Below are 25,937 nucleotides of genomic sequence, written 5' to 3' on the forward strand. Positions count from 1 at the left end.
CTTGTGCATTGGTTTCATTTTTCAGTTTCACCTTCCTTGGGTTTGATGGGCCATATGTTGATCCTTTGAAACAGTTTATTGACTGGTGATACAGGTTAAGCCATCAATGAATGAATGAAGAAGATATTGAAGACATATAGCCTTCATCTTGACATTTTTTTTATATATTGCGGATAAAATATATAGTAAAAGTAGATGAACAGTATACCTGATGATCTACTGCTGTGTGGGTGGTGTACTGAAAGAAACAGGACTCCTTGTTACAAAGTATAAATGCTTGAAAATAATAAAAATAAATAAATAAATCAGTGTAACCCACACAGAGCTGTGTCAGCTGACACGACGGCGAACTCAGATACGACAGCAGCAGCCTCGGGGAGACAGTTGCCACGGAGACCGACGCACGTCATCCTGTAGCGGTTGCCATGGCCCTCCTGACGTCAAAGCCCCTCGCAAGATGCTTAGGAAACCCCCTGGCGCGGTTGCCGTGGATACTGGCGGGGGGAGGGGTGGGGTTAAGAGGAAGCGGAAGTGTCAGAGCAGGCGGAAGTGGTACTGCCCTGAATACCCTGAGCAGCGAGCGGAGGACGGCTTGACAAACTCACATCGTTGAGAGAATAAAATCGGGATTCCTAGTACATCTTAAATGTGAGTTCACCAGCAAATTACTCGATTATCGTCTTATAGACAGTGTAAACACAGTCTTTCGTGGAGAGGAGCAGTCCGAGTGGTAGCCCCATTGCCTGCCTCTGCGGCGGAAGGTGCCTATTGTGGTCTGGGGCTGGGGGCGAGGGTTTAGGCCGAGAATGTGGCCGGATAACGAGAAATAATCCATAAAACACATATGAGCGGTTGCCTCTGCTCTTTATGCAGTTATTATACCACTGATCTTTAATTTTGAAGGCCCAGAATAAGATCGATGCATGCGCGATCCGCGGTCCCGTGAAAGGGGGGGAAGCGGCACCAAGTTTGGCCATTTTGACAGCTTAGCAACCCCAGCCGTCGCGAGAGCTCAGACATTTTAGCAGTCAGTGCTAGCTACATGGCGCCGCGGCTAGCGACAAACTAAACCGCAGACGCTATCTGCCATATGACGATCGTAATATCTGGCCTCATTATTCGCAGCATGGACTGGAAAAGACATCGCGATTATGGATTGTCTTTAAACGAACTCCGTCATGGCGTAGTGAAGCGATATGGAAGCTAACCCACCCTCCATATTCCTTGGGAGTCTCCCCTCAAATCCGACTTAAATTTCAAGATCTTTCGATTTTATGTAGCTCGATTAGGATAGTGAAGACATAGAACTAATTAAACATTAAACTACGTAGATTATCTGGCTACCGGTTTTGGTGTAACCTCGTCGGCGTTCAGACTGAACTGGGTCAGATCCCTTAGCGGGCTAGGCTAACCATTAAAGCCAGTAAGCAGCCGTACTGTGACGTTTAGCTTCCATGCTAGCTGGCGGTAATCTAGCTCTCCATCTTAAAATTCCGCAGGGGAATGCGACAAGGAGGGCGTAACTGCTAGCAGGCCGACTCAGCGCTGTTACCTCAGTATTCGTTCCCCGAGGCCGTTTTTAAAAACGTCCGTGTCAAACTCTTTTTGTCGAGATTATGGATTTTACTCGGTTGGGCGTGTGTCGGTCCAAAGCTGAAGATGGTGTCCCTCGATTTTTTTTTATTTTTTATTTTTTTAACGATAATTGTTTAGCTAGGTGGTTCAATAACAGCACGGCAAATGCAAAGCATGTTGGTCGTGTGCCAGACGATTGTAGCTTGGACTGAGTTGGATCAATGTCAAGCCGATGTGTAGCTCGCTATGGCGGTAAAGCAATGCGTCATTAATGCGCTTGTAATCGCGACCAGCGGCATTTTACCTAATGCTAAGTGCTAACTCGTGCTAATATGTCATAACACAGCTGTGTGAATTACGATGCACGATAGACCTGGCAATTAAATTGAGGCGGAGCCCCGTTTTAGTGTTTGTAGGTAATGCAAGCCATTACATAATTTCTATCCTTTGTATATATAAAAAATAATAATAATGATACGCCTTGTTAGGTAGGAGTATCGTTTTCTACACACAATCAAACAGTAATGACACACTTGGTACAGAAATGATCCTCACATCTTCCTAAACAAGAACACAAATTGTCCTATTTTTTTATATTATTTTTAATTAATTGGTTTTAATAAAATGTCTATAATATCAGACATTGTATCCAGTTCCCATGACAATCGCTACAAAACCCAAGTTGTTTTCAGAACCCTACATTCTTAACAGAATCAAATCATTTCAATGTTATATCTTAAATTCTACTATTAGTATTTTAGTTTTATCAGTGTTATTGGAGAGTACAGTGAAGATTAAACAGGCGAGTGGAGGAAGACATCAGCAAAGGGTCTTGGATTGGACACGAACCTGGGTCCTGGGATATGGTTGCCTGCTCAAACCACTGAGCAAAACTGGTGTCTTGAATCAAATTTTGATGAAATATGAAGTTAACATTACTTTTGTTAATATGCATTATGTTCGAAACACATTAAACAAAATAATAGCCAGGAACCAATACTGCAGTCTGTGTCCTGGTGTCTCATCAAAACAATAAAGTTGCTTTCCTGTGGTGCGTGTTAATACAAGTACATCAGCATCTGGCACCTGAATAGGAGATTTGGTGATGATAGGTGGTGGTGGTGGGGGACTTCACCCTGCCAAACACTGTCACCACCTAAATCATGTGTTTCTGTGACCACCATCAGTGATGAACATTAATTCATCAGTTTTATATATCAATTATGATTTTGGTTTTGTGATAATTAGGATAAAAAAAAAAAAATTCTGCCCTTGCTATGAGGCTCTTGTTTTGTCTTTTATTATAAATCAAAAACAAGTTTGACCTTGTTTGCTTTTTGCCCCACCCTAAAACCCTAAAATCACTGTTTAGATCAAATTCAGCCAAGAAGACTTTGGGTGACCATCGAGATGATATGAAAGTTCTAAAACGTTTGTGCAGGTGAACCTTTTGTTGTATGCAGGGTTTGACTCTCTAAACTTGTAAGCTTTTGCCAGCATGCTATCGAATTGTCGGTTTGTCATCGACTTCAACTCGCCGTCGCTCCACAAACCATGAAAGTCCTCAGAATCCACTGCAGCCTTGGCTACCTTTTCCTGTGTAAAATCTCAGGCGTGTAGACACTACAGCCTGGAGGTGACTGGTGTTCAGCTTCCCACGAGATGATCCTGTGTCCCTGACATTGTTAACCTTTTTATAAAAATTATAATTATATTTAAAGTTGCACAAATCCTGTTATAAATGAATGATTTCTGTTAGAAATAACTATTAGACAATTAAGATTATAGTAAGAGTATAGTTAACTCAAATATTCATGATTATTATGTTTTGCCTTAATACGGCAACCCTGTCAGGACCCACTCTGCAAAATATTGCAGCTCCTTTGGCTTAACTTTTGAATGCCATTTGAATACATATTTTTATTAAAAACTGTTTTTTGTATGGATTTCACACTTAAAACACCAGTCGTCATATATTCTGATGTTGGTTAAAGTGGGATTTGCCAATGTAAAACAATTATACAATTATATTACCCATGTGTCGGCCTCGACAAAACGCTGGTGAATCTAGAGGGATCACATTTTTCCTTCAACAAGTGTCCTGATAATGGACTGAATGGGTTTCTGAATTTATAATGATCATAATGGTCTCACTTTTTTTTTTTTTTTTTTTGAAAACTAATGGAACTGTGCTCAGCACCAGCAGATAATTGATTTCTGCTTGTTAGCCTTGGAATTGGCGCTCGATACGTGCTGTTGGTGCGCTCCCTGTCAAGAGGCCTTTAATTACTCAGCAGAAGAATAGGAGTGGCCGTTTAGTTGTGAATGAATAGCTGAAGGTTTGTTAGATTTGTCCGCTCTCCTGCTGTGACATTTAGAGGTACTCATTCTTTTCATATTTTCACAGTAGTTGTTGTAAAGATAAGAATATGGTATTGAATTTTTTTTTAAATCATCCCTATAGATTATATTATTCATTTCCTAGATACTGTATTTAGGCTTTAAGTGTGTTTTTGGCAGATGCCTTTCATTTATTAACAAATACCAATTTTCAGACTGGCAGTTATGATTGCTTACAACTAAAATACAAGTGTTAGCGCCTCACGCTAGTCATTTTTTAAAATATTATTATTTATTACAGTTTGTAAGTTTAATAGGAAACAAATTGACTTACTGTTTGGTTGACTAATAAACATAAAAGACCTTTTTTTTTAAATTTTAAAATTTTTTTTCCTGGAATCTGAGCTCCATTCAACAAAAAAAAAATGCTAACAAAAACCAAAAATGCTTCCTTATGCATAATTGTTTGTGCTTATTCTTAAACATAAACAATTAAAATGACTGAGTGTGCAAAGAAATCTGCATATTGATCGGAGTGAATTAAATTAGGGAAAGCGTTAAAGCAACTAAACCACTTAAAATGTGACAAGTAAAAGTAAAAGAGGGCTATTTGTTTCCACAAATGCCTCAGCACCCTCTGGTGGCAGTGAGGTAAACTGTTACATGTTTTTAATATCATAGATTAAGATTTGAAAAAAGTACACAGAATGTTGCCCCAACTGGGTTATTTTCTTTCTTTCTTGCTATTTTTTTTATTTATTTTTTTTATTTTATATAAAGAAAATACTTATTAGTAGAAGACAACCTCAAGTGTCCTTTGCTGTGACAACACACTGTTCTTAAAACAATGTCATTCCTCATGTGAAAAGAGAACTAGTAAGGCAGGCTACCTGGAACTTTGAAGGCGCTACTTGTTTAGATTGCTGAGATAGCTTCTGTGTACACAGTGTCCTCTATTGTCATGTGCTTTACCAGTCGCAGTTCAGCAGTAGGGTTGGCCTGAAGAAGTGAGAGTCACTGCTGGGGAAAAAAAACAAAATGACATAATACCTTGTACCACTGGAAGGACTGCTAAAATCACTGTACCAAAAATGTCTGTATTTTATGGCTTAATTCTAAAGCTAATAGACATTTTTGGACACATTTGCATATATATGGCCAAAGAATTCTCAAGAATTTTTTTTTTTCTTTTGGTTACACATTTTAAAACTAACTAGAAAAAGCCAGTTAAAATAAATGAGAAATACTATACCTAGGTATTTATCAAAGGAGGAAAGATTCAAAATTAAACAACATATTTTTGTATGTGACTATGTGAACCTGTTGGAGAATAGCGGTTAATTTAAAGGTTAAATCTGAGTTAAATGTTTTCAGTCAATGAGGTTTGAACCAGGTGTGGGGGCCCAGTTTTGCGTCAGTAATGAGCGTCTTTCAAAGTCTGATCTTCACAACACATTATTGGAAGGATATATAATTCCCCGTACAAGATGCATGTAGCCTTGATGTCACCCAGCAGTCAGTGAAGCCTTGAGCTAAGCGTTTTTGAAACCAAATCTTGGGATCGAGGGGTAGATGTGAAATTGGTTGCGTGACCTTATCATGAATCACAAGGTAGGTGAGCTCTAAGGTGCCCTGCCCTGTTTTCCTTTTTGACACCAGTGGGGATGGTAATTTGCAAAATTGATATTATCCTGTTTTAGAATGGTCTTGTAGCTAGTGGTTGAGAATCTAAACTCATCAGGAAAGTTTTTATTGAAGTCACTGATCTGGCGAGCTGAAAGGTCAGTTACCCATGAGCGTGTACACAACTGGACTTCTTTTTGCAGCTGGACCAGTTGCCTCCTGCTGGTCATTAGAAGGAATTCAGGTTAAAGGAACTTTACCTTTGGGTGCTTTTTTTTCAAACCCAGGATTTATATTTATATATTCCATAAGATTATTATAAAAAGAAATCGAGCATCGTTAGAAGTACTCTGATTGTTAGGAGCATGAGACACTGAGTTTAATAGACGTCAGAAACGAACAAAGACTAGCTTCTAGTCTACCAAAGTCGTCGTCTCGTTTTGTTCACCAGAAGAAAGCTGAACAACAATGCTTTGCACTGTTCCTCATTGGGATGCATTGAGGAAGCTACTTCTCCCCAAAAACTGCTCTGTTGCTGTCTAAGAGTTTGCTAAAACCCCCGTGGATGAACCACAAAGACTTGTTTTTTTATTTCTTTTTTTTGTTTAGGTTTTTTTTTTTGACTATTGAGAGACGGAGAAGAAAGAACATAAAAACATAACCTGTAAAAGTAGGGCTGCCACAAACGATTATTTTGATAGTCGACTAGTCACCTATTATTTTTGCGATTAGTCGACTAATCAGATCATGCGTCTATTGGACGTAAAACGTACAGCTTATTGCACCAGCATGCATCTGCTCTTATATAACTATCATTAGCTTACAGCTTGAACTGTTTAAGGTATGTGCTAACTAAAAATAAAGACAAGATGATAGTTTATTAAACTTTTAATGAAGTTTGCAGATTGTCTCAAAGTTTAATAAACTCGGCCGTCTGTTCTTTCTATGTAAAATGACAGGACACTGGACTAAATTCTCTATCATTTCACACTTCTGTTTAATCAGTTCTCTGTTTGACATTTATTCAGCTGTGTAAAAACTTGTGTAACGTTAGTCTCAGCCAAACAATAACATTTTTAAATTATCTGAGCAACTTGTATATCACGTTTAACCTTAAGTGAAAGACCTCGGGGGTTTGAAAATGATGTGCCGGGAGTTCGCTGTTCTCGCCGGCTCTAGTGAGCCTCTAGCTATCGAGCTGGTGGATAACAGACGTCTCCGAAAAAGTCGGAGCACCTTTGCAAATATGTGATGTCTTGATAAACCGAGCAGAAGTTTGCACAGCTACATTCTCGCCTGAAAATATGTTAACAGTTTATTTTGTGACCCAGAAAGAGTAATAAGAGTAATATTAAAACTAAGCAGCTGCTGCCATTGTTGAAAACTGGAATTGGCTGAGCCGCGCTATGAATTCTGGGATAGGTTGGGCCACGAAGGATAAACCCGACCCATCTTTCAAATCTGGGGATGCATTTGGGGGAGTCTTCGAATTTGGACAGGCTTCGCCGCGTCGCTGTAATGTAATTGGCCTACAAATGCGGCCTCCGAAGGATGCGGCCTCTAAATTTGGACACAGCTTCCTCTTCTTCTTCGGGGTTTAACGGCAGCTGGCATCCCTGGACATGCAGTGCTGCCATCTTCTGTTTCAGTCCGTTATTACGTTCTTAAATCCTACTTATTTATGTGTCTTTCGGGATCTTACAAAGCTTCAAATGACGCGTCGACTATTAAATTAGTCGTCGACTATTTTAATAGTCGACATAATCGTGACTAGTCGACTGATCGTGGCAGCCCTACTGTAAAACACGTTAGGCGTGTTAGTATTATGGTTTGGCTCTACCAGATCCTAATGGAACAATGAGTTTTCAATTGGAACAGAGGAATCTGAGGAAATCTGTCCACAAACAGGAAGTGGGTCTTCCAGCAGGACCACCCCCAAAGCACAAGGTATCCTATGCCCTTCCCCTCCAAAAAAAATAAAGTCAGAGCTGTTGTGTTAAGTATTTGAAGCATACAGTTAGTGTATGGAAACCCACTAACAACCCAGCATTGGCGCTACTTTATACAGGAATGTCTTTTTTACCGCACAAAAACGGGTGTTACTCGTGAAATGGAACTGTCTTGGGAGAATTGCTTTTGACCAGAAGAAAGAATTCAAAAATATGTCCACACATGCTTAAAACAAATCTCCTAGAATGGTAATCTCTATCTGATGAATAAACTGTGGCAGTTACCAGAAAATTACTAACCACAGAAACATGCCACAGTTTGAGAATGTTGGGGAGAAATGGGATCTGTGCTGATTTGAAATGTTGATCGACAGTTCCAGACTGAAATCGGTGCCAAAACTGTGTCGACTAGAAGTTGACTCGACAGGCCGAATTGTTGACAGCAAGGCCTAATTGTATCTTCAGTGAGTCATTGTTGGAAAAACACATGAAAAAGTCCAAGTGAGTGCTAAAAATGTTTTATAGGCACCAGATCTAAAGATACTTTACAACCTGCTCTTTAATTTAAAATCTGAGCAGTTGACATAAAAGCCAGTGTTAAGCAGAAAACAGCTCAGAATAACCGAATAAATTCAGATGTCTGTTTTTGTGGCCTGCTTTCATCTTTGATATTGAATTAATGACAGTAATTCTCTTATTAGACTAGAACTTGGTTCAGAATGAATTTGAAACCATTTTAATGATGTGTTAATGACATCAGATCTGTCAAAAAATAACTTGTAAATCTCAGATTTGGTTTTATTTATGGTGGGAAATGTGAGAGAAGTACAGTAAATAAAAGTCCTCTGCTTGTGGCATTTATCATAGCTCATATTTTCTTTGCCCTCCATAGGGAAACCCTCTTCCACAGCGAGGTGAGAGGTCAGGTAAGCTCCAAGGATGCTAAAACTGAAAAGAGAGGTAGTTTTGAATTTCCCTCTGGTAGATAACTGCTGACGGAGCTAAAACTGTAGCAGCTAAGGCTGCTTTGTGTATAAATGTGTTTGTACATTTTACTGTTGCCGTGATGGTGTAGTCGTGTTTTCATTAGCAGTTTAAATGTGTAATGGTTAAGTGCTTAAAGCTCATTGTGGCAAATCCAAAGTGTGATGGTGTAGATATAAAAGGCGATGATGTGGCCTACTTAGACCTACAGATTCATCTGGAGAGTAGAGCAGCCCTCGGGGATGAAATAACGGGGAGCAGCCATTTCGCTGCAATTGAGGTTTTGACATTTTATGAGACATTTTATTAAGTCTTTGCCAGTATATCCAACACTCTCGTATGTGACGTTAGGATGCGCTAAGTGCGATGATGTGGATTCTCTTTGCTAGTGGGTTGACCAGCTTTTTACACGTTCCTGTTTTCTTGCAAAGTGGCACCTGCAAGTGCAGTATTCTAGCTATCACATCTGCTATTTCTTTCAGCTTCTTCGATATGTTCTGCTCTTATTAAAAGCGCTGATTTCCACACCTGTTTCTCACAAGCTCTCTATCTCTGTATCGTTTCGCTGCCCATTTCTGGTCATAGATGAAGAGCTGCAGCGGTGAAGTCCTAACTCTGGTCTCCTCCTTCTTCTTGCAGTCTAAAAGATGGATAAGAGCGACCTGGTGCAGAAAGCCAAGCTGGCAGAGCAGGCCGAGCGCTATGACGACATGGCGGCTGCCATGAAGGCTGTGACAGAGCAGGGCGCAGAGCTCAGCAACGAGGAGCGCAACCTGCTCTCTGTCGCCTACAAGAACGTGGTATGCTATCAGTCTTATCATTTGTGCTTGGGTTGTTTTGATATTCTTCTTCTCCCCGCAAACCTGTAGATCCGTGACTCCCAAAGTGTCGGCCACGGCTCCCTGGTGAGCTGTGAAAGTATTACGGGTGGGCCGTGAGAGGTCATTTACAATGAGTATACTATTATAAATTCAGCTAACTGAAAGGTTGATAGGATTTTGCTCTTATTATTGATAGGAAAATGTCATTTTAAAAACAGCTTTATTTTTTTGGATCCCCCTTATTATTACAGAGGTTGCAAACCTGCCACTGCCCATCATCAGTGGTGACCTGTGATTTCAATGAAAAGCTAGATGACTATAGGAATGATTAATGGTTTTCCTTTTTATCCTTATCACTTATCTCTGCTGGATAAGCATAGGAAATTGAGAATTTAACAGTGTATATGCTGAGATTTGTTTTCACTGGCAACACTGTTGGATTACAAGTATATTTGATCTGCTCCTGCTCTGCAGTGAAAATTAATATTTTGTCAAAATTCTTCAAAATTTGCTCTTTTGATAGTAAAGGTTTGTAGCTAAAAGCCCAGATGTACTCCTGACCATGAGGCTTGTTCACTTCAAATTTCAATTTTTATTTATTTTTTTGTTATTTATTCTTCTACGACTCACAGTTCAAATAATAGCCTTGGTCTTTCCAAGTTATATGATATATGGTGTTGAGTAATCACCAAAATACTGTACTGACCAAATTAATTGTGATTGTAACTGCGATATTCAAAACTAAAATGCCGATAATAATGGATTAATTTGACAGATTGTATCATTTTCTGGAGACATTACACTCGTAGTGTTAATGAATTCTTTTGAAGTAAAAATCTGTCATCTTTTGCAAAAGGAACCATAAAATTCTGTGTTATGACTTTATAGAGGAGTCTTTGTTCTCATGTTTAGTTTGTCACCACAGCACATTATACAAGGAAAGTGTTCTTTGACCCCGTATGATCTTAAAAGCAGAAAGAGCGCTTTCACAGCTCAGTGATAACAATACATTTATAGCACCTATGTCAGCTATAAATGAGTCCCTCCCTTCAGTCCTCTGTTTTTAAATCATTCTCAGAGATTTCTTTGGAAACCTTTACTGTAAAAGTTTTGGGTGGCCGAATATTTTTGAAGTTCAGCATAGTGTAGTCCATCTTGGCACGAATCGGTAAGTAAAATGCCAACTCGTTCATCTCTAAGACCGTTCTTAGCTGTGCATTTTACATTTAGTGGTTTTTATTTTTTTTCTGTAAAGATTTTGAAGTTTGAAGCACAAATTATGTAAGAACAGCCCAAGGCTTTCCTGCACTGCCGCTCTGTTTATCATTGGGGTTTTTCTTAAAGCTTGCCTGCACCAAGTAGTACACAGTTCAGTTGATTTTGCCTGCTTCAACAGCAACTGCAGCAAAGTGGATAGTATATATGTGTTTGGTTCAGACGTAGGAAATAAAACACTGCAGTTCAGACGGGTTTCGTCTGGTTTTGCAGTTAATTTTGTGAACTGTTATTCAGTGACAGACTTGGAAAAAAGATATTAATTAATAAAACGATACAAGACAATGAAGGTGGGATAAATGGAAATGAAAAGCAAAAAAGAAAAAGCAGTATTATTAGCATTATTCATCTAATTTATTTTCAGTAATCTCATTTCAGCTCATCAGTTTTGATGCTGTGATTAAAAAGACTTGTGATTTCTAACATTTTAGAATGACATTAATGACTTTGTGTCCTGATGATTTGTTGCAGCTGTTGATGTCCAACTATGTACCAAAACTATCCAAAATCAACCCTGAATATTTGCATTTTTAATCATGGTTACTCAGATGCCCGCATCAGTTGATGGGCAATCAGCATCTGCTTCAGATTCAGCATACTCTGTGCAGATATCAGCCTGTGCTGCAGCCTGATAGTCACTTCTTCAGAAGAGCAAATACACGCCACAATGTGCAGATTGAAACCCAACATATCCAGAAAATGCACGGGCATCTGTTATGTATGGTAATGCTTTAATCAAAGGTCCATTGTGGCCCCGAATAAACCTTAGATATACTTAAATTCATTTTCATTTAGTTCTAGATCAGATGCAGTAAGATGCTGTTTTTTAATGTGACTCCTTCTGATTTGCATTGTCTTTGCTAATAGGTGGGGGCACGCCGTTCATCCTGGCGCGTCATCTCCAGCATCGAGCAGAAGACGGAGGGGAACGAGAAGAAACAGCAGATGGCCCGTGATTACCGCGTGAAGATCGAGGGTGAACTTCAAGAAATCTGCAATGACGTGCTGGTATGAACAAGAGTGGGGCAGAGAGGAGGGGGGGGGGGGACGAGGAGTTGTGAAGGAACAGTGAAAGAAAGGAGAAAATGGATGGTTGTGATGATAGAAGGAACGGCAATACTTAAGAGAAGGCAGAAGATGGTGAAGGAAGGCACACTGTAGTTGATCCCTTCTGGCTGTCACATGGTGCTACTTGTGGAGATGGTAATAACGTAGCTGGCAGCTGTTGAGAGAGCTGCCAAACATAGCTTTAATTTTCTTCTCGGTTTTTTGCTTTGCTGCCCCACTTGGCACGTTTGATTAATTTTATTTGTGTTCACTTTTCTATAGAAGAAGCTGTGCACGCGCACTTGTGCTCCAAAGGGGGGATGGTGTGGGCAGATTAAGCTGTGCATTACCCCCCCCCATTGTTCTTAAGATGACACAGCTTGCCCATTTAGCAGTGCTGTTAATACTGCAGTGCCAAGTGACAGTAACCGTGCGTACTCCCAGCAAATTAATATTGAGCGGTAACCCCATTGACTAGACACCCTTCTTGAATCTCACATGGACTTTGTTCTTGCACAAGATTATTTTTATGATCTTGTGTGAAAAAGTTATGCATAAATGTTTAGCCAGGCAGCTTCATATCAGTTACTGCGTGTTTCTTTCTTCTGAAACTCTTGACCACTGCGCAAAGACATCATGGTCCTGCACAATCCCAGGGAGCTATGCAAAGTGTTTCTCAGATAAAGTACTTGCAAGTAATCGTGGTAAAATGCCTTATGAACGTTCACGACAAGAATGAAGGTCATTAGTGTGCTAATTTAATGCTGTAGGGTTGTGCCACATCATATCGTACATGATAATACCGGTACAAATTTTTACGTGACATAAAAAGGCTATGTAGCACTATCATTGCTATAACAATGCCTTGAGTTTACAGTCCCTCGAGTTCAATGACGAGACAAGCCCAAGCATGTCTAAAAGCAAGAGTTGTGTATCAGTTTCTGATGATGCTTTTTTTAAGGTACTATATGTACTTTTTACCACTTCCAGCAAACCACCACACTTTGCCAAGTATGGAGGAAATGTTTCGCCACTTGAGGCAAAATTCCGTCAAGCTAAATATTCAAGCAGTTATGTGATACTTCAAATTTCCAGGGAAAACACTAACTGCTTACTTTTGTGCTTACATTTGACTTATGCTGTATCATTGGATGTAATGCTGTGTCACTACTAGTGCACTTGAATACTGCCCGTTTCAGTAGAGTCACTCTTCCAATGAGCAAGTGTGCTTTTATATAGCAGTTACCTGTATATGTTAGGGGTGCAACGATACAGAAAATTCACTGTTCGGTTCGATACTTTGGTGTCACGGTTCGATATTTTTTTCGATACAAAAAATGTTCATGCCTTTTTAATTTGTCATTTATTAAAATTATAAATATATATTTTAACTCAAAAGTACAGTTTTTAAATTTAATGTTGCTGAAACAACAAAGTAATAAATCTATCTGATTGAGAAATCACTCATCTTTGGAAAAGAGAGTTTATTACAGAGAAATGGCTCTTTCCAAAATAAAAGCTATACTATACGCTTCTTCTGGGCTATATTCTCAGCAGCATATTAAACATATCAGGTCCCCATAAGGAGAATCATGTGCTAACGGCTGTCTAAATGACTCGGGTAAAGTTTGTAGCATGCGTGCTTGTTGTTTTTGTCTGCTTCCACTTGTCTTTGCACTAGGATGATGTCGGCGTAAATGTGCAGTCATATTCGTTGTGTTCCCACTAGTGCTGTCAGCGTTAATCTCGTTAAAATGACATTAACGCCATAACGCGGCAAATCTCCGTTAACAAGTTACTGCAGATTGCCCCGTGCGTGGGGCTGGACGGCGTCAACACGTTAACAAGCTAACTGCGCTAACGCACTAGTTCCCACCAATGTAATTGAGCATTGCGTGGCACATCCGACATACTGTTTTACTTTTGTCCATGACGCGCTTACCTTCAGGGTCATGCTTCACATGAAGACCAAAATAGTTCCAAACGCCAGATCTGAATGAGGGTGGGGGAGGTTCAATTTGCCATGTTGCAACGAGCTTAGCTTCTGTCTTGCTAGCTTGCGCTGCGCTCAGTGGATCTGCGCTCGACAGTGCAGCCTAGGCGGAGTAGTCGAACGCAGATCCACTGAGCGCTCAACACAGACAGCATCGTCAGAAGAAAAGTTGATAAAATAAATAAAATTTTGTATTGTTCGATACATATGCGTACCGAACCGAAAGCACTGTATCGAACGGTTCAATATCGATACGAGTATCGTTGCACCCCTAGTATATATGCAGGAAATTTTCCTCATGATAATGTCAATGAATACAGTTACCGAATTCTGGGTCATTTTGGTTCAAAACCATCAAACTGAACGATGTGAATCAAGTTGAACGACAGTCCATATGGTGCCTGTAAAAGAGCAAACACAGAAGATACTTTTGGCTGCTCCCAGCAGGTAGCTCCACATGTTTGATTTGGCAGTTTTTACACTGGATGCCCTTCCTGATGTAACACCAGAGGGATTTGTTTCCTCCCAGCATCTTTTACTTTTTAGTATGGGGTGGCTGTAGCTCAGGTGGCAGAGCAGGTCAGCCACTAACCTGAAGGTCAGCGGTTCGATCCCAGGCTGCCTCCTGGCTGCATGCCAAATATCCTTGGGCAAGATACTAACCCCATGTTTGCCTACTGGTGGTGGTCAGAGGGCCCGGTGGCGCCAGTGTCCAGCAGCCTCGCCTCTGTCAGTGCGCCCCAGGGCAGCTGTGGCTACAATGTAGCTTGCCATCGCCAGTGTGTGAATGTGTGTGTGAATGGGTGAATGACTGAATGTAGTGTGAAGCGCTTTGGGGTCCTTAGGGACTAGAAAAGCGCTATACAAATGCAGGCCATTTACCATTTCCATTTTAGGCAAACGAATTGGAATTTATTAATTCCATTTAATAAATTTATTTATTAATTTATCTATTTTTTCAAATTACGGCTTGTCCCACTTCTTAAATATAATTTATAACAACCAAAGTGCATATAATAACAAAAGTGACCTGTGAAATTGTACCAAAAAGAATCAACCCAATATACTGGGTATAAGCCAACTGCTGATGTTGTTTCAGCAGCTCAGAGTGAGTTGTTTTTCCATCACACTCCAACCTCATAATTTATTGTTAGTGCAGACTTCAGATAAAGGATGGCTGAAGGAAAATACAGTAATTGTGTCTGAACCTGAAGTGATCTCATAGGCTTCAAGTATCCTCATTTGTTTTCGTTTTCAAATGCTTGGAACGTTAATACTTTTGCCTCAACTGGAAAGTACTTTCGGTGAAGCTTCCTGTATAAATAAAGGCCTTACTCAGCTGTTCAAATGTCACTTTAAAGAAGCTGTTAAAGTGTTGTGAGAAATTACAGTTGTTTTTTTGTTTTTAAACACTTGTAGCAATAAATATGACTTAGGCCTCACTGTCAGGTCCTGACAATGCTAGAACATAAATTGCTCAAGGTCAAAGCAGCTCAAATTTTTTAGCGCATGAGCAGACTTCTAATAATATCTTCAAGGTCAAACCATCTTCAAGCCTCCGCAGTGATGTGGTGCTGTAGGAATGATGGGAGAAAAGGATGGGTAGAGACATGCTGTCCTTAAAGCAGCAGGAAGCTTGGAAGGGAAGAGCTTTGATGCATCCACGGGATGGAAAAATATGTCAGTAACCCTGACCTAGAACAGCGTACCAGTGGATCATCATATCGCATCATATTGGCTCTCCAAGAGTAGTGTTTTGTTGTAAGCTGAAATATGAATTCTGCATTTTAAAATTAGGTGTATTTGTTGCTAAAATAAAACGTAGGTAACCTGATTTAGCAACTGCTGTGGGGGGTGGACGGGTGTGCTGCAAACTTGAAATGTGGAATAGACGGAGCACTCGCTAACCTTGTGCAAAGTCATCAGTAGCCAAAGGCTTGCCAAAAATTACATGTTGTTCTTCATTTTGTTTTTGATGCTGAACTTATCCACAGTCACTGCTCAGTTTTAGTTGGAGCGCCAGAAGAAAAACACTTACTGGAAAATCAGCTTATTTTTTTTATTTTTTTTTAAATTCAGTTTTGTGACTTTTTTTTTCCTTTTACAGGAACTACTTAAAAGAGGCAAATCATTCTTTAGTTGCTCTGTCATCTCGAAGTTATCAGCTCAGGATCACATGTAGGCATTTCCTCGCTGTATTCGCTCAGAAGTCAAAGCGCCGAGTGCAAGTGACTAAAGTTAAAATGGCTACCGCCCTTATATCATGTCTACATGACATTCCCAGGACAGGTTACTGGAGTCAGCAGATTAAAACAGAATCAATGTAATCACTGAAACAAAGCTGACCTCAGTGAGGAAGAGGCTCTGGGGTAAAGTGAGAGCTGATCACATGGTCAGAGTAAAACCCTTCTTTAAACGATCAGATGAGGACAGCAACAGCGGTATGAACCGTGACACACATGCTTGAAGTTGGTGTCACCCCGGCAGCAAACCTGGCTTTCTCTTCTTTTCAGACAAAGAACACATTAATAAGCAGGTGGCCCAAGGCACTGGGACACGGCTTTATTTCTTTCGCACAGAGGAGTCTTATATATGTGATAATACAGAAAACACAATTAACTACACCCACCATGCCCATATCTAGCTCCACTTTTTTTTTTTTCTCATGCTTTAGTAGAATGGCTTCGCAGGATTTCCAGCTCAAAATAATCCCCATCAGTGTTACCCTCATTTCATCCTCTTCTTTTTGACTCCAGCTGGTTTAGCGCTCCTCCTCCTGATTCTGATTGGCTTCTCCTCATAAATAGAAGGTTTGAACATCAGGTGGGCGGGGCTTCTGTACTCACTACCAGAGTGGTGGCGATCGTATGAGGGTGGGAGATTGCCGCTTTTATTGAGATCACACAGAGGCGAGAGGAAAAAACCGAAGTGAAGTTGAGCATTTGGCTCACATGATTACTTGTCCAAACACTGACCTCATCATGGAAACTTTGAGCACTTTGAACATTCGCATTTGTAGCAGTACAGTATATGACAGCTAGTGGGGAAAAACATCATAGCTCAGTAATATACCATGCATATTAAGGAATAGCAGTGTTCTTAAAATAAATCTACTGGATAAAAATGAGCGAAAGTACGGGTGTTGAGAGAAGTAGACCTTTTGATGTATTCAGACAAGTCAAACTTTTTAAAGGCTTTACAGTTTTCAAACATTAGCAGTCATTTTTAACTAAAAAGAGAAGCTGTCTTCAACAGAAAATCTATCTACACACACACACACACACCTGGAATGGTGGGATCAGCAGAAGCACAGGTAGCCATCAGGAAATGGTCAGATACAGTTACCAGTAATCCTGCATTTGAAAGGTGTGGATGCGGGTAGTGAATTTCTAAAGCTATTCAGCTATTCGACAAGCACGTGTAAAGAAGCGTCTGGCAGCTTGATGCTGTTAGTGATTGCCAAAGGACTGCCTCCATCCATTATTTAAATGTGTAGGATGGGAGAGTCAATTAAATGAGCGTAATTGAGGTTCGGGTGTTTACTCTTTAGCTGTTGGTAATGGTGTTTGTATTCATCACATGTTTGGCTTTAGCAAAGGCCGTAATGCAAATAGACTGAGAAATATTAGCAAAACCCTCTGTGTTCAAGGTGTTTGTTTACTTTTCCACTCGTGTGTCTTATGTAATACTCAACCTGTAATGTCTAAGTGCAAAATGGAAAAAAAAAAACTTGTCATCTGTCTGTTTCAGAGCCTGCTCGACAAATTCCTCATTCCCAACGCATCTCAAGCGGAGAGCAAGGTGTTCTACCTCAAAATGAAAGGAGACTACTTTAGATACCTGTCAGAGGTGGCCTCTGGGGACTCAAAGAAGAGTAAGTAGTCTGAACGAACCTCTGATATATTTAAATGGGAAAGATTGTTTACCTTTTCACACAGCACGTGATAACTGGTCATTTGTGTTGTGAAGATACGGTGGAGAACTCTCAGATGGCCTACCAGGATGCCTTCGACATCAGCAAGAAGGAAATGCAGCCAACACACCCCATCCGGCTGGGCCTAGCCCTCAACTTCTCCGTCTTCTACTACGAAATCCTCAACTCGCCCGAGCAGGCCTGCTCTTTGGCTAAGCAGGTTGGTCTTTAACACTTTATTTACTCATGTACGATGGCTGAATTTGCATTTTTGCCGTTTTTATTGAAATGCAGATTATCAGCTGATTTAATTCACAGTTGAAGAATTGGGGGCTAAAATATGGAACCAATGACTCCATCAGCACTGGGTTTCCTCTTTTATGATCCATTTCGGGCCTTTACTCTCAGTCAGCCATTTACACAGTATTCCCCTTCTTTCTCCTGAGTTGCTTTTGAAGTATGCTTTGGGTCATTGTCCACCCATTGTGTATTGCTAAGCACACAACAGTCAAACTTTGCTGCATTGGGCTGAATCTGAGCAGAAGGTCTAGCGTCCAAGTGTGCGATCGTTCAGAATGTGGATTCTTCTCTTTCCGCCTGTGGTACAGGTTATCTCTGCTTCTCTCGTCTGCACTCTTCCAGAACTTGCCTGGCTTTTTTAGGTTTGCTTGGGTCGGACTGACACAATTTAATCAAACGCTGAGCATGAGGCTCCATGCAGACGCCCACAGCAGACTTCAAGTGAACTTTAAATAACAAAAACAACCACTCGTCCACGATATCTGCGGCTGGGTGTGTGCTTCCTGTACTCTACAGGGCAATGGTCTACAAACCTCTGTATTTTCTCCTTTGTGGTCTTTTCCTTATTTTTTTGACTGGGATAATGAAATGTCTACCTTCTGGAGAGTTTTCTATAGTTGGCTTTTTGGTATGAAAGGTGTTTTTTGCTATTGAAATGATTGAAACGATCCTGTGATCATCCACCATGGTTGTGATCAGCTTCTTTACATTTGTGTCCCAGCTATCTTTCAGTGGATTTGTTTATTTTGACAGCTGCTTTCAGCACGTTGTTGGTTCATAGCAACAGCTTCCAAATATCACAATTGGCAACTGCAGATGTTTTACTTGCTTAATGGATCAAAGAAGCATCAGAGAAATGGCTCACACCTGTCCATGAAACACCGTTGAGTCAAGTTCAATTTGGTCCAGTGAGATTTATTGGAGCTAATATTAAAGAGCTGTCCTCAATTTGGATATGCTATATCTTTCATATAGCTGTAACTCATACATGTTTTTTTTTTTTTGTTTGTTTTTTAAGCTTGTCTCAGTGAAAACAAGTTTTCAGAAGGAAATTAACCAGTGAACTTCTCCCTGCAGGCTTTCGATGAGGCAATCGCCGAGCTCGACACCTTGAACGAGGACTCGTACAAAGACAGCACGCTGATCATGCAGCTACTAAGGGACAACCTCACTGTGAGTATACCTGTGAACAGCTGTCGTTACTGAAACTCGATGAGTTTCAGGATTAGAATTAGAAATAATTAAAGGTCTTTTAGAGGAGAGTGGCACAACTTGTAATTGTTGAGTGTAAAACATAAATGCGATGTGATTCACAGACACTGTTATATCGGGTTTCTTGTTGGGTATGGTTGGGACAAAACTCTGCTAAAGCTCAAGAATGCAAATCAGAGTTCACATCAGTGTTTCAACTCCAGCTGCCATTAAATCCTGTTTCACATTTTTTTTTATGTGTCGGCCAACAACCGAGCACACAGCACCGATATGCAGCTTGCAGCCACTTGCCAAGGTTTTGCTCTACTCTCTTTTCTTCTGCCAGGATCCGATGGCGAAGAACAACAGTGTCGATGACTGATTAATCATATTACCATGATCACAGACTCACAGGCTGCATTAATTTAATGCTACCTGCCAGCAGGATACTGATGATTAGAAGAATATGTTGAGTGGAATTGTTTTTTTCAAAGTCAACTTTATTTGTCAAATCTGCCACATGTACAGGACATACAGAGAATAGAAATTTCGTTACTCTCAAACCCTAGATTTTCATTCATATGCAGCAACGTTTACACATTGCTGACTGTTGCACATCAGCCAGCAAATTTAAGTCTTTAAGCTCGGCCGTATAGAATCCACAAATAAAAATGCTGAAGTATATTTGTGTGCACAATACACATACTACAGCATTGCTTGTTCTCTTTTAAACTTATAAGAGTCACGCTTGCCAGAGATGCACCAATCAAGTGTTTGTAGTTCCGATCTGATACGCTGGCTGGATCGCCTGCTACAGCCTCTTCCTCACAGTTAGGAAAACGGATAATTAACACTGGTATTGATTGTACCTCTTCTTATTTTTAACACGGAACCAGGCTCCCCTTGAACAAGTAAATTTATTAAGTTTTTGTTCTGTTTGTTTGGTTTTTTTTTTTTTAAATTGAGCAAATGAATAAATGAGACCATGCAACAGGATAAATAGAGGAGCATAGAGCTGGTTGGATGGATTGGCTCTCTATCACAGATATCCGGTCCAGTTTTTGTGTTTGTATCTGATCAGTGCATCGCTAATCCGGCATTTCTGCCCACTCTGTGTATTAAGTGATATACCAATCAGCCACAACATTAAAACTACCTGCTACCTATTGTTTAGGGCTGCTTCGTGCCACTAAAACAACTCTGAACCATTGGAACATGAACATGAGGTTGTCCTGCGGTATCTGAGAGGTTGGCAGCTTATCCTCTGGGTCCTGTGGGTCGGGCGGTGGGGTCTCCGTAGATCCGGGTTTGTTCTAGTTCATCCTGAAGATGCTTAGTGGAACTGGACTCCGTCTCTTTGTCGTGTTCCTCGGGCAGTTTTTGCTGCTTCTTCTCCTTCTCCTTCTCCTCCTCTTGTCGGAGTACCCTTTCCATGAGAGGTGTGCTTGGTCTGCAGTAATATTTAGGTGGGTAAGTGCCTATCAGCGTCATTCTGAGATGAATGCCAGGACCCAAGGTTTTCCCAGAACAAGGATTAGTGGGAAATGAGACTTTGTGGCTTTAATATTGTGGCTGGTTAGTGTACAACCAAATTTTTATTGCAAAGGATTATTTTTAGGATTCAATAGTTGCAGAAATATCCAAAAATAATTGTAAATCTGCAATTGAAGGAAATGGGTTAAAAATAAAAGAAATAAACGATAAGGATGAGATCAAAATATATATGAAAACAAAATCAAATGGTGTCATGTATGTTGATCTGAGCTGTTATTTATTTTATTTTATTTTTTCTTCAATACTGGGCCTTGGTTCAGACCACAGCTGTTGAACTCCAGGCCTCGAGGGTTGGTGTCCTGCAGGTTTTAGATGTGTCCTTGATCCAACACAGCTGATTCAAAAAGCTAAATGACCTCCTCAACATGTCTTGAAGTTCTCCAGAAGCCTGTTAATGAAATAATCATTTGATTCAGGTGTGTTGACCCAGGGTGAGATCTAAAACCTGCAGGACACCAGCCCTCAAGGCCTGGAGGTCGACACCCCTGGTTCAGACCTTCAGTTCATTTTCTGTCTAAAACAAGCTGCTTTAGCTCCTCTCTTTAAGTTAAAGTTTTTCCAATTGTCTGCCCCATGCAAACAGAAGGTGAGCTTCTGTGTTACTAACCAGAGATGTGTGCCTCAGAGCAGTGTTTCCCAACCTTTTGAAGCCACGGCACATATTTGACATTACAAAAATCACACGGTACACCACCAAACAAAGATGTCACAGAAAGCATATTCATAATTTTCCCCGTGTACCAGGTATAGTGGACTTGGCTTGACATGTCCCCAGTATCCTTTTTTTTTTTTTTTTTTTTTTTTTGTGGACCACTACTCGGGCTATGGCCTTCATCTGGGCTAAATTTCCTCCAGGACCTGGGTACTTTCTCTTTTGAAATATTTATCTGTTGCTGTTAAGCGCTGCGTTCACAGTATGACTATTATGTCATTTGTTCTCCGTCGTCTTGTTTTGCTGGCAGTTGGCAACCCACTTAGAGCAGATCGTTGTACTGCCCTCTAGAGGAAGAATGTAATTGTTCTGCCCGTTACTCACGCTGATTGTTTAGAGTACTAATCAGGTGGAACCAAATAATCTTCCACAGCACACCTCATCATTTTTAAGTGGTTGGGAAACACTGCCTCAGATGATCCGATAACGGGTATCCACTCTCTTCGACATCAGTACAGATCTCCAAGAGAACCACTCTGAGTGTTTATAGCAGCCTGGCGCGTTTCAAATAACGAGGTTATTTGAAACGCGCCAGGCTGCTATAAACACTCAGAGTGGTTCTGGCCATGTTTAATTAGAAGATTCACCATTTATATTTATCACAAAGGGAAAACCACCTCAAAGGTCACCCTTTAAGTTTGGGAGTGGCTCTTTCATTATCAATTGGTCATCAACTCGTTGCAGCTGGTGTTAGTGCATTTTTAAGCACCTCAAGTGTACTTGAATGAGCCCTAATACTGTGGTTCTCTCAAGAAGCTACAATTAAGTGTAATAATAGAACAATTCTTGGCAGCCACAAAACTCAGAAGTAAATGTTTTTGCCTTCAGTAAAGAATGCTGTTCTTTATGACTCTGTTTTTGCCCTTGAACTGTTATTATCATGAGGGGAGCTTGACACAGGGATTTCTAAAACCGTAATAATGACAAAAAGATTGCACTGAATAGATTCCTGCTCCTGAGCTGCACCAAATCAGGACTTGTACGTTTCCCCCTTGCAGATCTGTGTATTTATATGTAGCAGCTATTCTGCTGCAGTATATTCACTCCTGGTTGTTGAAAAGCTTTCTGGGAAGTGGAGTTGGAGTGAACTGGACTGGAGGAGAAATGGTGAAAATAAAAGCAGATGAAGATGGACTACCAAAAATATCTCGACAGCATCCCGAAACACTTGTTAGAGATGCTCATGCTGAGTGTTTGAAGATGCTCAAACCTTCCTTTGTGCCTCGCAGTCTGGAAGACGACACTGAAAGATGTCTCTCTCTCTCTCTCTCTCTCTCTTTCTCTCTCTGCAGCTGTGGACATCGGAAAACCAGGGAGATGAGGGTGAGGCCGGCGATGGAGAGAACTAGAGCGCACTTCACTGTTAACCCATCCCCACACTCTTCTTCCTCTTCCTCCTCCTCCTTTTATCTCTCTTCCTCTTTCTTCTCTACTTCCTCCTCTTCGTACGCATAAACGACCTGTTCATTCCCTCGTCCCACTTTTTCAGTCCCAGCCTCCCGACTTCCCTTCTGTATAACCAACAGCATGAATAGTACCTGCCCTTCAGACAAATATTAAAAACAGATATGAGAGGAGGACCCCCCCCAGAAAACTACTCTTTCACCCCCACCATTTAATCCATCCCTGTCACCCTCCCTCGATCACGGCACTCCAATGCAGGCCAGCAACTAAAAACCACTGGCCAGTCTAGTCTTATAGCACGCGGGGAGGGTTTTTATCCAGAACCACCAAATAAATTAACGTCTCCTAGAGCCCACATTCGCCTCTTATCTTTCTTTCTTCATTCCACTCTTCCCCTCACTTCCTCCTTCCTAACATCTCAGTCCCTTCCCTCCTGACCCCCACTCCTCTCTAGCGAGTTAATGCATTTATATAGTTGTCCATTCCTTCTGTTTTGGCTTTTCTTAGTGTACTGGCAAAAAATGGCTGGTTTTATTCCACTTTAAACAAAAACAAACAAACAAAGGTTATTAAACTGTCCATTTATTTTCAACAAACACTGTGATTGCTTAGTTTTTCCTCCACCTTGCCACCAAGAGCCCTTGTTTGATGGCAAAATCGATATTGAGCTGGGATTGGGGGGGGGACGGGAGTGGCGGGTTGGGGGGAGGGAGTGGGAGTGGGTTGTGTGTGTGTTTCGGGCAGCAGTGCAATTCTGCTGAGGTTTATACAGAAGGGTCCTCCTTACAAGGCTGTATTGTGACACTGACGAGTCTAAAGAGGGGGGAAAAAACCCAAATCAAAAGCGCCTCACCTGCCGCGTAATCAAACACTCACCTGCTTTTGTTTCTCTATTTAACAATCCCTGCACTGGGCTTCAAAGAAAAATGATTTGGATAATGATTAAAAGCACATACATTCCACCTTCACGTTTGACTCAATTTAGGATATTTTCCACCGCAAAATGGGACGACCCCAACCCACCCTCCACCTGCTCCTGAAATCCACCTCCTGTCGGGTGCTGTTGAACATCGAGTACTACTGTCCCCCCCTCGGTTATAAACATGTTCATTTATCTTTGCAAATGCTTGTTTTTTTTTCTTTGTCTTTTTAATTACTTTTGTGTGTTTGTATAACAAATCAAACTAATCTTTGTGGTTTTTGGAGACTGTAAAATTGTAAAACATTTTTAGAGCTTAACTGTAAATCTGTCTTTTGGAAAACAGAACGGTTTTGTGGATCTTGTTCGTTGAACACATGCTTGCAGAGAACTTTTGAAGCCGTTGCAGTCAGCTGCTCTTTCACGCTTGGGCTTTTTTTTTTTCTCCTCTCCTTTCACCCAGTCACTTTTTTATTTAGTTTTTTCGATACTTATCCCCTCACACCATCCCCGTCCCAGACCCCTCGCTTCCCTCTGCGCCCTCCTCACTGCTTGCACGGGCAAGTTCAGACAAGTTCTAAGTTTCCACTTGCTGCTGAATAGTGTGATCAACCAGCAAGAATGCACGCTTTCATTTATCGCAGTACAAATCTGCTGCCGCAGAAATTGTGCACTCTGTGGACCGACACTTAAACTCACTGCTTCCTCATTTCTTACCTGATCGTTCCAGGTGAGCTGCAGAGGAAAAAAATATCAGTAAGATGGACCTAAAAATACAAATCGGACTTGATTGTGAAATTCTGCTAACAACATGCAAAAATATTTGGCCTTTTTAAGGTCGAAACTAAAATGAGACTTATTAGAGATGTAAACAAAGGAAGCATTGTTTTTAAATGTCACCTGTGGTGCAGTTAGAGTCCACAACAGGTGCACGTGTGGGAGGGAGAACACGTAGTTCGGACCAGTTTTGCTAAGCATGCGTATATATGCCGAGGCAATCTAAAGATCTGTCCATTGCATCAAAAGGAGGCAACGCTCAATCAGCAACTTACGGTACATTTTCTAGCTCATTTTCCAATCTCACTCCTGGTTTTCTTTTCTGGCAAACGTTTCCTCCCAGTTTTTGCAGTCCAATATCAATATACTGTTCGCGCTCTGAAGCAAGGCAAACCCCCACAATTGACCCCCGTTTTTAGACTGAGATGTGATGAAATATAGGCGGACGTCAGCTAACCCAGAAATCCTGTTTTGTTTTGTTGGTAGCGCCGCCCCGCCCCCCCCCCCCCGCCCCCCCGCTCAGTGTCACAATAACCTTGTCATCAACCATCTCGACATTCCACTCTGTAGGTGTAGAGAAGTCATACGTCTCAATGTTTTTGTTTTACTTTACTTTGCTGGGGACACATGTTTTCATGCACTGATGTTTAAAAAGGTTGGAAAAGCAGGAAAAAAAAACCCAGTTCCTCCCTCCTGCCGCTCTTTTTCTCGTTAGCTGAACAAAAAGGCAGTTATTCTACGCTTTTTAAGGAAAAAAATGATCCCATGCAGTAGTGAATGTGGCACCGAGCCTGTCTGTATATCTGGTATCTGAAATCATTTTGTTTTTACTGACCAGTATTCTGCTTAAAATAAAAAAAAAAGGAAAAAAAAAAATAACCCAAAAAATAACAACAACAAAAAAAGTTTGCTTCTGTGACGGTTTTATTGCTTAGCAGCGCACGTGGTTGTGAAAATTTAGAGTTAGCTTCAGGACACCTATAAAAATGAGAAAATGACAAAAAAAGAAGAAAAAAAAAAAAAAAACACCCTTCGATACCCCCCCACCCCACACCCCTCCCTGGTTATTGACGTAATAATAGATTTGTGTATGTCTTTTAAAAAAAAAAAAATTCCAACTCTAGTTTCACCTTACATGTTATAAACAGGACAAAATGTAAAAGACGATTTAAAGTGAAATAAAGGTTTTATCAGTTCGAATCGGCCCTCTTCTGTTTATTATCACCAATGGCCACATGGTTTTTGTTTGTTTTGGGGTTTTTTTTGTTTGTGGAGTTTTCTGATTAAAGATGAACGCCGTCCAAGATGTCACATCTGGGAGTTGGTGACAGCCAAAGTCAGAAACGAGCTTTAAAGCACAGTTGAGGCAAAAATGCAAATATTCAGCAGTACAGCAGGAGCTCGCTGTATTCTTCTGCTTTTAGAACGGTCGTTTGTAAAATAAGGAAGCATCAGATGTTTGCTGTCTTTATGAGGTCCGAGTAACTATAGTTGGAACTTCTGCCTCTGATGTTTTTCTCTTCCCTCTACCTTCAGCCATAAAGGTTTTTCTTTGGTGTG

General features: G+C 40.7%; 1 protein-coding gene across 2 annotated transcripts; it reads left to right on the forward strand.

The window, feature by feature from the left end:
* The first annotated feature begins 507 nt into the window (after window positions 1–507).
* Window positions 508–25,577, forward strand: ywhaba (tyrosine 3-monooxygenase/tryptophan 5-monooxygenase activation protein, beta polypeptide a). 2 transcript variants are annotated; one of them, XM_042227031.1, is made up of 8 exons: window positions 529–648; window positions 8,380–8,413; window positions 9,111–9,271; window positions 11,435–11,575; window positions 17,358–17,481; window positions 17,577–17,740; window positions 18,898–18,993; window positions 22,570–25,577. In XM_042227031.1, the coding sequence occupies exons 3-8, from the start codon at window positions 9,119–9,121 to the stop codon at window positions 22,624–22,626; spliced, it is 735 nt and encodes a 244-aa protein (XP_042082965.1). In that variant the 5' UTR covers window positions 529–648; window positions 8,380–8,413; window positions 9,111–9,118; the 3' UTR covers window positions 22,627–25,577. The 2 variants fall into 2 exon arrangements, with proteins under 2 accessions (XP_005938128.1, XP_042082965.1); XM_005938066.3 differs by lacking the exon at window positions 8,380–8,413 and having other exon boundaries at window positions 508–648.
* The last annotated feature ends 360 nt before the right edge of the window (window positions 25,578–25,937 follow it).

This window comes from Haplochromis burtoni, unplaced genomic scaffold, assembly GCF_018398535.1.
Source record: "Haplochromis burtoni strain Fernald_Lab_line unplaced genomic scaffold, NCSU_Asbu1 Contig_239, whole genome shotgun sequence".
In the NCBI taxonomy this organism is placed as follows: Eukaryota; Metazoa; Chordata; class Actinopteri; order Cichliformes; family Cichlidae; genus Haplochromis; species Haplochromis burtoni.

Coding starts and splice junctions, on each gene's coding strand:
- ywhaba (XM_005938066.3), top strand. CDS start 9,119: ATGGATAAGAGCGACCTGGTGCAGAAAGCCAAGCTGGCAGAGCAGGCC. Junction 11,576..17,357: donor AAATCTGCAATGACGTGCTG/GTATGAACAAGA, acceptor TGTCTGTTTCAG/AGCCTGCTCGACAAATTCCT. Junction 18,994..22,569: donor TACTAAGGGACAACCTCACT/GTGAGTATACCT, acceptor CTCTCTCTGCAG/CTGTGGACATCGGAAAACCA.